A 15,599-nucleotide genomic window follows, 5' to 3' on the forward strand; every position below is an offset into this window, starting at 1 on the left:
GGTTAACCCCAAGCCCCTTTAAGAAAAATTAAAAAAAAAAAAAAAAAAAAAAAAACAACAAAAACAGTGGCTAACAGTAGTATATCCCCCAAATTTAGTCAAATCTCAGTTTTTAACTCAACTGTGCAAAATCTTGTTTTGAATAGAGGCAAGTTTATCTTATAGCTTACCTTTTCTCTGGATCTTTTTGAAGGCACAATGAAATCATTTTCCTAAATGATTTTCCGTATTTTTTCAGCATTTCTTTATCTTGAACACCGGTTTCCAAAGAAGGAGGATCGTTCTGCAGTGTCAGCATTAACACCTGCAAGCATGTTCAGGGCAGGGTAAAGCCGAGGACAGAGGGCAGCTCAGTCTACTGCAACATCAAGCTGTTTCAATCCAGGCAAGCACTCCCAGCACACGCGCAGATTTTAGTTTTGCTGTGGCTTAAACGTGCCCCTGGGAATTCCCATGTTAAAACGTGGTAGCCCACTGTGCAGACAGGAGGAGGGCAGGGACGTAACCGACTCACACCAGCACGCTGGGCTCCCGACCGGATGCAGGTGGGTTTACAAGGAAAGGGCTAAGGGAAGGGAGTGACGTCAGAACAGAGACCCGGACTCAGACACGGTTTCTGCTCGCTCTCATTTGCCATGTGATACCTCTGCCCTGCATCCACCACCGAGAAGGCCCTCCCCAGATGAGACCCCTGACCTCTGGCCTCTAACCTGTGAGCTCAGTAAACCTGTGGCCTTGGTGAACTACCCAGATATACTGAGGTATTTCTGTTATTATCAACACGATGGACTATAACAGTTTTCTCGAAGTTCCTATCTAGATCAGTAGTGTAGAACCCACAGCTAGTCTGTGTTTTCCACATAAATGACACGTTACGGCTGGCTGACTTCCCGGAAACCGTGCCATTATACCAGCAGTTTTTTAGCTAGAATCCTTTGCTTCTTCATGTCCCCTGTCTGAATTCTTATGCCAAACTACCATTAGAAAAGAAAAAAAAGAAAAATTAAGAATGTGACCTTGCTGACGTTACCTACCCACGGCCCTACTTTTCTTCGACCTCTTACACTGTGGCCTTCTCCCCCCGGAAGTCCTCAGAGAAACTTCCATCACAGGACTCGGCACGGAGGTCCTCATAATCAAGCTACGCCTGCCTTTGTCAGGGACACTCTTCCCGCCTCCGGGGCAGCACGGGCGGTCCTGATCACTGTCCACCTCATACACAGAGGCGAGAAGAACGAAGGGTATATTTACATGGTGTGATGGGGTGACGCGTGTCTTTACACCGTTTCGAATTTTATATGGAAGTAGGTGCCGGGCCAGTCCACGGCATGGTGGTTAAGGTGGCTGGACTCCACGTGGCTGAGTACAGTTCGGGTCCTGGACCCAGCAGCTTGAGGAACGTGCTGGGTGCGTGTACGTGCATCCCCAAAATCCTAAGAAGAGACTGGAGGAGGAGGAACTGTGGTGTGGCCATCCCCCAGTGGAAGATTTCTCACTTTTTTTTTTCTCTCTCTCTTTCTCACTCTGGCAAGCACACATGCTCTATAGTAAAAAACTAAAAAACTTAATTTAAAAAAATAAAGAAAAAACAAAGAAACGGATACATTTCAAAGAATTATTGGTTTAGGGTTTGGGGTACACGATGCATAAAAGAGGTAAGTGAGGGCCAGCCAGCAGCATGGTGGTTAGAGCGGCTGGAACCCACATGGCCAACCGTGTGGCTGAAATCCCAGACCTGGTGGCTTAAACACCACGCCAGGCATGCACATGTGCGTGTCCCAAATCCCAAAAGGCGATAACGAGGACAACGGTGGTGTGGCCAGCCACCCGGGCGGCTCCTTCTGTCTCCCTCCCACTGCTTACCGACTGCCGTCTTGGCGACCCGACCAGAGCGCGTCTCAGGGCCACCTTCCGACGCGCACCCTCACTTATCTGTCGGTTTGCTCTGCCACATTTTGGTAATTCTCACAACGTTTCAAACCTTTTCATTATCGCATCTATTACTGCGACTGTCCGTGATTAATGCTTTTATTATTAATGAATTAGCAGAGGGCACGTGTGCTCATTAGAGAGTGAGAAAGGAGTCCCCACTGGGGCACGGGCACACTGCGATCCTCTCCCCTCCACTTCCCCACCCCATCAGGCCTGCTGAGCACCCCAGCTGCCAGGGCGAGGACTCACGCCGGCCCGCCTTCTGTGCACAGGGCTTATCTCTGCAATGGCGCCAGTGCAGACCGCGTGGTGAGTCACCTTTGGTGTTACCATTCCGACTGTTTGGGAGCTAAATGGCAGCCACAGAAGATGTCAAACGCAGTCAATACATAGTTCATCTAACGGCTCACCGACCGGCCACTCCTGTTTCCTTGCCTCTGCTCAGGCCCCCCTACTTCCTGGGCTGCAACAATCTTGAAATCAGGCCAAATAACCCCTCAGTGGCCTCTAGGTGTTCAAGTGAAAGAAAGTCACACAACTGGCACTGTAAACCGAAAGCTAAGCGCGACTAAGCGGTGGAGGAGGCATGGCAAAAGCCCGTCCGGGCTCGGCCTCTTGCACCAAACTGCCAACCTGTGACCGCAAAGGGAACGGTGACCAAAGAAAGCAGGGGTGAGGGGTTACACTAATGACAGGCCACACAGACGTTAAGTCAAACAAGCAACAAGGGAGGCAGGTGGCGGCAGAGCAGTAACAGCCCGGCCCGCGTGGGAAGGCCACTGGTTCGCGTTCAGAAACCTCCCTGGGTACACATACAACGCATGAGCCCACGGTTGGGGCTGGCGGGGAGGGAGAAGCTCAGTGTCCAGACCCTGGTGGGGAGGAGGGGGGCTCTCTCTCTCTCTGTGTCTCTTGTTCATAAAAGAAATGAACTAAAAAAAAAAAAAAAAATAGAACAGAGAAGGGCATTGCATACAGGTTGAGCATCCCTAATCTGAAAACCTAAACTCCCAAATGTTCCAAATCCAAGACTTCTGGAGCCCCAACACGACACCACAAGTAGAAAATTCCACATCAGACTTTATGTGACAAGTTGCGGTCAAAATGATACAAAACGAAATTACTGTATACAATTACCTTCGGGCTTTGTGTATATGGTGTATATGAAACATAAATGAATTTCGTGTTTAGACATGGGTCGCATCCCCAAGATATCTCATTACATATATGCAAATATTCCAAATTCCAAAAATATCCAAAATCTGAACACTTCTGGTCTCAAGCATTTCAGATAAGGTATACTCAACCTGTATTAATAAAAATTTGAATATATCAAGAAGGTATAATTATTATACACAGGTACACACATAGTGGCTGACCACAAAACATATGAGGCAAAAACTAAAAACTTAAAGCAGAATCAGTCCTATAGTAGCTGGAGACTTCGATACCCATCTCAACAACGGAGAGAAGAAGCGGACAGAAACAGAGGACTTGAACATCGAGGCCTGCAAGATCTGACAGACACATGAAGAACACGTGGCCCGCGGACAGCACACGCGTTCTTCCCAAGTGCATACACATGGGGTGTTTTTCAAGCTTAGGCCCTGTGTTAGGCCACAAATTCACTCTCAATAGATTTAAAAGTACAGATAGCATAGAAACGATCTTCTCTGACCACAAGGACATGAATTCAGGGAATCAGTAACAGAAAAGTGGAAAATTCAAAAGTCTGTAAAAATTAAGCAACACACTCTTAAGCAATGGCACAAAGAAGTGAACCAAAAGGCAAATTAGAAAATGATGGGACCAGCAGATGACGATATGGTTATGTCGCTGGACTCCCATGTAGTCGATCGTGGTTCGAGTCCCGGACCCGGTGACTTAAACTCACGCTGGGTGCGTGTACATGCGAGCCCAAGTTCCCGAGAGGAGAATGGAGGAGAAGGAACTGCAGCGTGGCCATCCCCCCTGGGGGGTGATTTCTTACTTTCTGTCTCTCTGTCTCTCTCTGTCTTTCTCGTGAGCACACGTGCCCTATAGCAAAAACCTCTTAAAAAAAAAAAGAGAAAGCAGCTTAACTCTTTCCTAATGATAAAATGAGCTCAAAATGTATCAAAACCTACATGTAAGACCTAAAACAGCAAAACTCTTAACACATACGGCAAGTGCTTCACAATAATAGATTTCCCAATGTTTTTTTGGATATGACACCAATGCCATAGGAAGCAAAAGAAAAAGCAGAAAATTTAGACTTTATGACCCCAAAAAAATTTGTTTATCAAAAGATTAATTTTGGGCACCTGCAGATGGCATAATGGTTACATCGCTGGACGCCCATGTTGTGGACCATGGTTCGAGTCCCAGACCCCGGTGGCTTAAAACTCACACCAGGCAGGTGTGAGTGTCTGCCCAAGATCCTAAGAGGAAAACAGGGTGGCCATCCCCTCCCCGGCTATGTGTGTGTGTGTGTGTGTGTGTGTGATTTCTAGCTTTCTGTCTGTCTCTGTCTCTCCGGCAAATGCACATGCCCTATAGCAAAAAATCTCCAAAAAAAAGATTCATTTTACTCATCATCAGAGTAAAAAGGCAACCTACAGAATACAAAAAAATTTTGCAAATCATGTATCTGAAGAGATTAATATCTAGCATATACAGGGAACTCCCAAATCTCAGTAAAAAAAAAAAAAAAAGAAAGAAAAAAAAACAACCTGATTAAAAATGAGCAAAGGACTTGCACAAACATTTTTCTAAAGAAAACACACATATGGTCAATTAGTGTGGAAAAAATGCCCAACATCGCTAATTACTGGGAAATGCAAATTAAAAAAATAAGGAAGGGACAATTTATTGCACTGCCTGATTTTAGAACCACAAATAAAGCCAATTAAGGTCACTGAATATCAACAACAAAAACAGGCTATAATGAGATACCACTTCACCCCAGTTGGGATGGCTTCTATCGAAAAGCAATGAATGTTGGCAAGGACGTGGAGGAACTGAGACCTCCGGGTACTGCTGGGGCGCACACTGCTCAGACGCTGCACCTCACAGGCTGGGCCTCACAAGGCTCAGGCCTGGTTCCCAGAGCACACTAAAGACCAAGCGGGACGGCATCACCTGCAATCCCAGGGACCCGGGAGGCCGAGGCACAGTAGGAGGACTGGTTCAAGGCTGCTTGGGGCACCAAAGCAAGACGCTGTTTAAGAAAGAGCCAGACATAATGGAGTCTGCTAGGTCCCTATTCAGACTCTCCCTACTTGGAAGACTGAGGCAGGGAGATTGCGGCAGTCGGACTCTGTCTTAAAATTAAAAGTTAAAAATACAATGATCATACAATCCAGCGATCCCTCTTGATGGCATATAACCAACAGAATTAACAGCAGAGTCTCGGAAAGACTGTGTACCCACAGCTCTTAGCGGCACTATTCAAAAGAGCTAACGCACGACAGCAGCACGCGTGTCAGTAGATGTATTCATACAACAGTCCCCAACCTTCCCAGCACCGGGGACCAGCCTTGTGGATGACAACTGCTCCACCGCTGGGAGCTGGGAGGGCTTGGTCTCGGGACGACTCACATACCACGCCACCGTGCACCCCATTTCCAGTACGACCACAGTGCAACAGTCAACGCAGCAATCACACGGCAGGATCACTCTCCCGTGAGAATCCTATACTGCTGCTGATCCCAAAGGAGGTGAGCCCAGGCGGCAATGTGAGCGACGGGGACTGGGAGTCGCTGCAAACACGGACAAGCCCGGCTCCCCAGCTCACCGCTCCCCTCCCATGGTGCCACCCATCTCCCACTCTGGCCGAGAGAGGAAATACTAAGAGGCCACAGACCTGTACCCAGCAGGCCATTTACCAGCACCGGTCAGCGGTTGGGGATCCCTCTATTAACAGATAAATACGGTACATCCACACAGCGAAATATTACCACCGTTAAAAAAGAAAAATTCTTTAATAGGCTACAGCACACACGCGCCTTGAGAACATTACGGTAAGTGAAATAATCCAGTCACACAAAGACAAATACTGTGTGCCTCCACTTACATGAGGTACTTAGAGAATCGAACGTCAGAGAGACAGAAGAGAGACCAGTGGTTGCCAAGGGCTGGGAGGGGGAACTGGACGTTATCGTAAAATGGGCATGAGTGTCAGTCTGGTAAGACGTGGTATATAACAAGGTCTATACTTAACAATTGGTTTTATTACAACATGGCAGGTGAAAGGGATTTGGAAATGGATGGTGGTGGTAGCTGTATAATATTAAAAATGCATTTAATACCATTGAGCTATACATTTAAAAGTAGTTAACATAGGGGACCAGCATGTTGTGCAGTGGGTAAAGGCACTGGACTCCCACGTGGCCAACCGCGGTTCGAGTCCTAGACCTGGCGACTTGCTTTCTCACTTTCTCTTTCTCTCTGTCTCTCTCTGCCTCCCTTTGGTGAGTACATGTGCCCTATAACAACTTAAACAATAATAATAATAAATAAAATTAAAGAATTCCTTTTTAGAAGGTAGTTAAGATGATAAATTTTATGTGTATTTTACCAATATAAAAAAAATTGGGGGACCAGAAGATGTCGCTGGACTCTCAAGTAGTTTTAAGTCTGACGGCTTAAAACTCATGCTGGGTATGTGTGCATGCTTGCCCAAAATCCCGAGAGGAGACTGGAGGAGAAAGGATTATGGTGTGGCCATCTCCCCGGGGGGGGGGGGGGGATTTCTCACTTTCTGTCTCTCTGGCCAGCACACAAGCCCCATAGCAAAAATCTCTCTCTTGGAAAAAAAAAAAGTGGAGAAAAAATCATTATGGGCAAGAATGACAAATGAAGCGTGGTCCTGAAAAGGAACTTGGCCTTGGCGGTATTCCGAGTGTGAGCCTCACCTTCATTGGCGGGTACTTATGGTACGGAGCTGCTCCTGTGGCCAGTTCAATCGCTGTGATCCCAAAGCTCCAGATATCAGCCTTGAAATCATAACCTCGAACCTGCGGAAAACAGTAGTGTGCAGAGATGACTTTTACCAGCTGAAGTTCTTTTAAAAAGTACATCTACTACGTCTCAAGAAGAATGAAAGCGTTCACGAGCTTTAAACCAACAGAGGAACCTCAAGTAGGCAAAAGCTAAAGTATCTGATAACAACAACAAAAAAAGAGGCAACCTGAATGCTCACCAACGCTGGGGAAATTGTTAAGTGTGGCACAGTCAACTAAAAAGGATGTTTTTTTTTTTAATTTTTATTTATTTAATGTTATTTATTCATTCATCTTATTTTAATTTGACCAAAGAGAGACCCACAGAGAGAAAGAGGGAAAGTGAGAAAACAAGCCACCAGGTCCAGGACTTGAACCATGGTTGACCATGTGGGAGTGTCCAGCACCTTAACCACCACACCACCTGCTGGTCCCGAGCATGTTTCTGAACTCTACACGAAATATGGAAAACCACTGTGATAAAACACCAACAGAGAAAAAATTACAAAACTGTTCCTAAGTTCTGACACCATTACCCACAGTCTTTTTAAAAAACACTAGAAAAAAAATAGAACAAAATGTTTTACAATGGGGGGGGGTAAGTCTTTTGTTTTCCAAAGGTTCTACATTGTATTATTTTATCACCTTAATTTCTCTAATGAATAAAAGTTACAAAGACCATGAGTATTTTTAGTCACTGGTGAGAATATGTTGCCAAATTTATCTTTTATACTGTCATTGGTACATTAGATGGTTATAAATTTTAATTTTCTATTCCAAGAAACAGAGGAGGAGAAATGGCTTTTGGGAGTGTGCGGGACAAGCTCTACCGTCAAGTGTGGTCAAGGCAGTGTGGTCTGCCTTGCTGTCTGGTAAAACAGCAGGGCCTCTCCTGACAGAGTACAAGTCCTCCTCCCCACCCTGCTGTGGGACAATCCCCGCTAGCCCAACAACCCTCCTCATCAAAAGGACTAGGAACAGTTACTGCTTGTCCCTGAGTAGGTTTCGGCTCCCTGCCAGCCAATCACATCCAAGAAAACCAAGGGGCATCTCAATCCCGTGGAACCCAAAGGTTGTCTCCCATGGCCCCTGCTTGGTTTTTTCTGTTCCCACGTATATAACCCCACGTGGCCTCACACAGCAGAGAACACCCTCCTCCTCTGGCCGTGTGTATGTGACTAGTCAACTACCCTCAACCTCATCTGTCTGGTGTTCAGTCGTCCCCATAACCCTGACCAACAGGATGAATACAGGTGGCTAAAACGGAGGAGAGAGTTCGTTCTGTTTTTAACATACTGAGTTTAATATACCTCCAAAGATATTTACATAAAGCATCCACAGGGGTGGAACTATCTGGAGGTTTAGAAATCAAGACTGGACTGGATACAATTTATTAATCACTAAAGAATGGAGTGTCCAGCACCTTAACCACCACACCACCTGCTGGTCCCGAGCATGTTTCTGAACTCTACACGAAATATGGAAAACCACTGTGATAAAACACCAACAGAGAAAAAATTACAAAACTGTTCCTAAGTTCTGACACCATTACCCACAGTCTTTTTAAAAAACACTAGAAAAAAAATAGAACAAAATGTTTTACAATGGGGGGGGGTAAGTCTTTTGTTTTCCAAAGGTTCTACATTGTATTATTTTATCACCTTAATTTCTCTAATGAATAAAAGTTACAAAGACCATGAGTATTTTTAGTCACTGGTGAGAATATGTTGCCAAATTTATCTTTTATACTGTCATTGGTACATTAGATGGTTATAAATTTTAATTTTCTATTCCAAGAAACAGAGGAGGAGAAATGGCTTTTGGGAGTGTGCGGGACAAGCTCTACCGTCAAGTGTGGTCAAGGCAGTGTGGTCTGCCTTGCTGTCTGGTAAAACAGCAGGGCCTCTCCTGACAGAGTACAAGTCCTCCTCCCCACCCTGCTGTGGGACAATCCCCGCTAGCCCAACAACCCTCCTCATCAAAAGGACTAGGAACAGTTACTGCTTGTCCCTGAGTAGGTTTCGGCTCCCTGCCAGCCAATCACATCCAAGAAAACCAAGGGGCATCTCAATCCCGTGGAACCCAAAGGTTGTCTCCCATGGCCCCTGCTTGGTTTTTTCTGTTCCCACGTATATAACCCCACGTGGCCTCACACAGCAGAGAACACCCTCCTCCTCTGGCCGTGTGTATGTGACTAGTCAACTACCCTCAACCTCATCTGTCTGGTGTTCAGTCGTCCCCATAACCCTGACCAACAGGATGAATACAGGTGGCTAAAACGGAGGAGAGAGTTCGTTCTGTTTTTAACATACTGAGTTTAATATACCTCCAAAGATATTTACATAAAGCATCCACAGGGGTGGAACTATCTGGAGGTTTAGAAATCAAGACTGGACTGGATACAATTTATTAATCACTAAAGAATGGAAGCACGGATGGGAACATCTAGTGACTATGTCCAGTTAGCGAAGAGAAGAGCTCCAGAACCAGGTCCTGGGAAACGGAGTTGAAGGAGAGCTAGAGAAGCAGTCAGAGAAACGCCCCGGTCGGCAGAGGACTGAGGAGATGGCGCTCTGGCAACTGAGGAAGGGAACCAAGTTGGAACGGCCAATAGTTGCCACCAGAGGATGGGTGAGATAAGGAATAAGAATCCTTCTGGAAACCAGCAACAAGATTACAGGTTAAAGATAAGCTTACACAATCACTCCTGAGGGAGGTATTAAAACAATCTTGACTGTATCATTCCTTAGAGTGTCTTGGGTATAAATCCTGAGTTTCCTATGTCCTTTGTAAAGTTCTAGAGGATATTTTTATTCTTATTTTTTTTAAGGGTGGACTACAGCCTTACCGAGAAACACAGATGTATTTCCCCAAGCTAAGCTGCTAGACCAAAAGGAAGCAAACACTACTAAGTTTCCTTCTGATTTCATGATGAAGCCCGAACCATTTTAGTACGACGGAAGACACAGTACCTGCTCCATGACCTCAGGTGCCATCCAGCAAGGAGTGCCAACGAAGGTCTTCCTCACTTTATTCCGGGTAATATCACCACCCGTCGCCAAAAAGGCACTGACCCCGAAGTCTGAAATAGGAAACGACACAAGGAATTAGAGACACAGGAATTATAAAACGGGGTGGGAGAGTAATGTGAAGCGGTCAGCATTGTTTATATAAGGAAGACACAGCACGATGGCTTCTTTTCGCTGAACGTCTTCACTAAGCACAGCTTAATGGGTCCCTCACTCCATTCTTTGCCATCCTCGCACAAGATCAAGTCCTCTGATTTTCTTCCCTGCTCTAATCCATTCTAGGTGGCACTAAACAGATTCACTCATTCACTTTTGTTTTTTTTCAGAGAGATTTTTGCTATAGGGCGCATGTGATTACAGGAGAGACAGAGACAGAAAGTGAGAAATCAACCCCCAGCAGGGATGGCCATGCCGCATTCCCATCTCCATTATCCTCTTGGGATATGGGGCATGCATGCACACATGCCTGGCATGAGTTTAAGGTCCGGGACTTGAACCGCAGTTAGCCATGTGGGAATCCGGCATCTTTAACCACCATGTCACCTGCCGGCCCCTATAAACCATTTCTAACTCCTCTCTTGCTTTCTATTTCAGAGCACTCTGCAAAGTGGCTCTATATTTTAAGAAGAAATAAAAAATGCAACTGATGTTCCTAAACTGGCAAGTATTTGGGAACTTCAAAATGTTGTTTCAGGATCAGCTAAGTAGCACGGTAGTTAAGGCGCTGGATCGCCCGTGGCCAACGGTCTGGTTCAAGTCCTGGAGGCAGCAACTGGAGGGGAGGAGACTGGCAGGGCCATCCCTCCAAGGAGTGCTTTCTCACTGTCTTTCTTTCTCTCTGTCTCTCTCTAGTGAGAGCACGTGCCTTATAACAATTTTCTGTAAAGTTCCATTTGTTTTGGTTTTATTTGTAATTAATTTTATGAGAGAGACAGGGACAGAGACACTGCAGCCCCAGCAGGGTCCTCATGTCACGATCCACCCTAGGATGAGCAGCCTGGATTGTGGGCACACCGTGTACACCTGCTATACACGGAAAAGTCCCATGACACTGCCCAGGACCTCTCATAGGTATCACCTGGCCCTGTTCTGTTCTTTGTGTCTAGAGGTGAAAATCACACGCACGCACACACACACCCTCAAAATATTTCTTCACACCACAATCCCTGTTCCCGAATCACACGCATGCACACACACACCCTTGAAATATTTCTTCACACCACAATCCCTGTTCCCCAGCCTTCTGGCTCCTCGGGATCTTAGGGGGTGCATGCATGCACCCCAGGTGTTCTCACCTGACCCAGACCTCCAAACCTGTATTTGGTCATGTGTCCCCATCCCTGCATGGCACTGTATTATTCTGTGCCACAGCAGCTGGGCCTATTCTGCCTTTTGTAACCACAGAAAAGGAACACTTTAAAGTGCATTCCAGGAGGAAAAGCACACTCAGAGCGCTCAGCTCAGCCGTTAGCTAGCTGAACCTGGGCACGGCTACTTCCCACCTCCATGCCGACTTCCTCTGTAAAACTGAGCGATGACAGTGCCCAGCTAGTAAGGCTGTTGTCAAGGAGTAAGTGAATTAATAATACAAAGCAATCCCTTGGTATCTGCGGGGGATTGGTTGCAGAACTCTCCCAACCATCATAAACACCAAAACCCCTTACATGGAATCTCTCCCATAAAACTGCATGATATTTCCAGATAACTTGTGCACACTCCCACATACTTCAGATCATCTGTAAATCACTTACAACACCTCCTGCAGTGTTAATGCTAGGTAACATCTGTTGTTACACTGGAACATTTAAGAAATAATGACCCCCTCCCAAACTCTGTACATGTTAAATAAAGACTCAGGCAAAATCTGCAGATAGAGAGAGCTGTCTGTACTTAGAATAGTCTGGAACATTACTAAGCACTCAACAAGTACAAGGAGTTTTGACTAGTGAACAAACCTATTCCTTAAAATACTAAAATAAAATAAAGGCTTGACCAATTATGTACAATATATTACTTAGGTTTAATGATGAGATTTTTACATTCTAAAGACATACTAAAAACTCTTAAGCAGCTTTAAATTATTTAGAGATTAAATCCAGAATTTAATAAAGATCAGGTCGGGGACCCGCAGAAGGAGTAAGGATTACATCGCTGCACTCCCACATAGTTGACCATGGTTCGAGTCCTGGACCTGGCAGCATAAAACTCATGCTGGGTGCATGTGTGTGCGTGCCCAAGATTCTAAAAGGAGAAGGGATTGCAGCATGGCCATCCCCCCTGGGAAGTGATTTCTCACTTTCTGTCTCTCAGTCTCCCTCTCCCCTCTGGCAAGCACACATGCCCTGTAGCAAAAATCTCTCTAATAAATTAAATTAAATTAAATTAAATTAAATTAAATTATAAATAAATAAATTGACAACTAAAAAGAAAGAGTAACTTAAATGTGAAAGAGTAGCTGGAACATGAAAGAAATAATTTTAGCTCCTTTTGCACACAATTTCAATTAAAGCACAACATGGACTTCGGTTCCTACTATATGATAGGATCAAAAGTGGTCATTACAATATGCAATAATAAATGCTATCTATAATAATAAATGAAAAACATTATAAGCCCCAAAGCTATAAAACTCTCAGAAGAAAACTTAAGATAAAAGCTTTATGACACTGGATTTGGCAATGAGTTCTTAGACACAACGCCAAATCTCAAGCAACAGAAGTAGATAAACTGGAGTTTATCAAAATTGTAAAATTATGCCAGTTTCAACAAAGTGAAAGACATGGATTGGGAGAAAATATTTACAACTCATGTATCTGGTAAGGGACTGATATCCAAAATATGTCAAGAACATATCATTCAACAACAGCAAAATAACCTAATTCAAAAGTGGGCTGAGGGCAATGACGGGGACTAGAGATAGTAAGGGTGGGGTAATACAGGGGTAGGTAACAGGGGATCAGGAGGAGAAAAAAAAAGTATTCTTAATTGACAAAAAAACGAAAAGCTATTTACAGATGATAATGCATATAGTAATGCCTTTGTCTTGACTGATGTGCATGGTATTCATGCTGGAAAAAGCAACGCTATACACTGTAAGGACACATGTGATTAAATGCAAATTAAAATAAAGTTTTTAAACGGGCACAGAATTTGAGTAGACATTGCTCTAAAGACGTACAAATGTGAAACACATGTGACTGCATGTGAAAACTATGTGAAAATATACTCAATACCAGGGGGTCATCAGAGAAGCACAAATCTAAACCAAAAAGAGACGTATATTATCGCAAACCCTTTAGAATGGCTACTCTCAAAACAAGCAAAAAACGAACAAGGAAGCCAGGTGCGGCCTCGGTGGTGGTGCGAGCAGCGGCATTCCGCGCTCCCGTGCTGGAAGGCACAGGGCCAGTCCCAAGTTCAGCTCCTGGGTGGACCTGAAGCACGCAGGGGCCACGTGCCCAAGTCCCTGACGAGCTAGACAGCTGGAAGGAGGGGACCACCACATAGCCAGGTGCTCGTGAGGGTTTGTCTCTCTCACAAAAGAAACTTTAAAAAAACACAGAGAATGCCAGGCGTTGGCGAGGGTATGGAGAAAACAGATCCCTCGCACGTGGCTAGTGAGAAGGTAAGATGGTCAGGTGCCACAGAAAACTGTATGGCGACCCTCCAACAATGAAATGCAGGCAGCCTACATTCCCAGTGACGGATGCAAACGAACTGTGGTGTGTATATTAAATGTAATAAAATTCTGGCTCATGCTGCGAGACAGAGGAACCCTGAAGACAATATGCTAATAAAATACACCAACCACAGAAGGACAATAATGTATGATCTTACTTATGAGTACTAAAGAGTCGGGGAATTCAGAGACAGAAAGCAGAATGGTGGGGGACCAGCAGTTAGCGGAAAGGCTATGTCGCTGGACTCCCATGTCGTCGAGCACGATTCGAGTCCTGCACCTCGTGGCTTAAATTCAAGCTGGGCGGGTAGGCACGTGTGCCCAAAATCCTGAGAGGAGAATGGAGGAGAAGGGATTGTGGCGTGGCCATACCCCCCGGGGGAGGGGGGTGATGATTTCTCATGTTCTGTCTTTCTGGTGAGTGCACACGCCCTACAGCCAAAAAACAACCAAACAAACAAACAAACAAAAAACTCTTAAAAAAAAAAGGTGAAGAAAGAGTGGGAATGTGGAGTTATTCTTTAATGGGTACAGGGGCTTAGCTGAGGAAGATACATTAATTCTGGAGATGGATGTGGTTAATGGTTGAACAGTATCAATGTACTTAGTGGAACAAAGCCACACACTTAAAAGTAGTTATAATGGTAAATGTTATGTTCTTTAATATTTACCACAATAAAAGCATCAAAATAAAAATAATTTAAAAAGCGAGGTAAGGACCAGCACGTAGCATGGTGGTTAAGGCAGCTGGATCCCACAAGGCCACCTGTGCCGTCTGAGGCCAGAGCCAGCAGGCGGAAAAACACATTAGGCATGTATGCCCCAAATCCTGAGTGGAGAATGACGAAGGGATTACGGCATGGTCATCCTCCCAGGAGGTACTTCTCTCCCTCCCTCCCTCTCTCTCTCTCCCTCTCTTTCTGGAGAAAACATGTGCCCTGTTTAAAAAAAAAATTAAGTTTTTTTAAAGTGTGTTATAAGAGGTCGTGTTGGCAAAACCTGGTGAGAGACTAAACACAGGCGAGAGAAGACAGGCAGCGAGGATGATCCCGATTCCTGGTTTGGACAACGGCTGGCCTCGACGTCCTTCACATTAGACAAGGACACCACGTCCAGTCCATCACCCTCTGATTTTATAACCTAGAAATGCTGTTTGTTGCTGCAGGTCTATTCATTTTCCTTCACTGTATTTTGGGTCATCGGAAAAGTCATGACCGATTTTTGCACAGAAAAACATAGAAAGGGGGCTGGCAGGTGGCGTGGTGACTGTGGTGCTGGATTCCCACACGGCCAACCACAGTTCGAGTCTCAGGCCTGGTGGCTTGCTTTCTAACTTTCCCTCTCTCTCTTTCTGGTCAAATTGAAAAATAGTAATAATCAATAAAATTAAAATAACCAATCTTTTAAAAAAAGAAATCAGAGAAAAGTATGTCATGACTTTCCAGACAACCTTATAGTATTCCAGTGTACAAATTAATCACACTTTGTTTATCCATTCTACTAAAGAAAGGCACGAGGACCGTCTCAAATGTAATGATTCCGAACACACAGTTCTGAGTTCCTGTAGGCCATCCACTTAGGAGCCAGCGTCTCACAGGAGGTACATCTTCAACTTCTAATAGTAAATAGTCGTGCCAGTTAATACTCTCGCCATGAGAGCACGAAGTTTCTTCCTTGCTTTATACCCATGCCAGCAACTAGGACTGTCAGATGTTCTGCTAGGCCAACAACTTCAAGTGCTATTCCAATGTGATCTTACTTTATATTTAGTAGATTGCTAGTGAGGTTGAACTCCGTTTATTATATTTGTATCAACACTGCTATGCCAAAAACTCATGTGTTGAGAATGGAGTGAGAGTGTGAAAATTTAATCTAACTACGGTGTGGAAAGTAAGGCGTTAGGGAAGAGATGGACTTAGGTCGCCATGGAAGATCCTCGTGTCTGAATCCCAGTAGGCTTGGAAGGGGAGGGAAAGA

General features: G+C 44.9%; 1 protein-coding gene across 1 annotated transcript in view; it reads right to left on the reverse strand.

The window, feature by feature from the left end:
• OXSR1 (oxidative stress responsive kinase 1) overlaps window positions 1–15,599 on the reverse strand; it is an 82,557-nt gene that overhangs the window by 20,614 nt on the left and 46,344 nt on the right. Inside the window, exons 10-12 of the mRNA XM_006168966.2 lie at window positions 9,887–9,996; window positions 6,828–6,929; window positions 171–304 (exon numbers count right to left, since the gene is read on the reverse strand). Of these exons, the coding sequence (XP_006169028.1) occupies window positions 171–304; window positions 6,828–6,929; window positions 9,887–9,996 (346 nt within the window). The remainder of the gene's footprint in view (window positions 1–170; window positions 305–6,827; window positions 6,930–9,886; window positions 9,997–15,599) is intronic.

Source organism: Tupaia chinensis, unplaced genomic scaffold (assembly GCF_000334495.1).
Source record: "Tupaia chinensis unplaced genomic scaffold, TupChi_1.0 Scaffold146584_1, whole genome shotgun sequence".
Classification (NCBI taxonomy): Eukaryota; Metazoa; Chordata; class Mammalia; order Scandentia; family Tupaiidae; genus Tupaia; species Tupaia belangeri.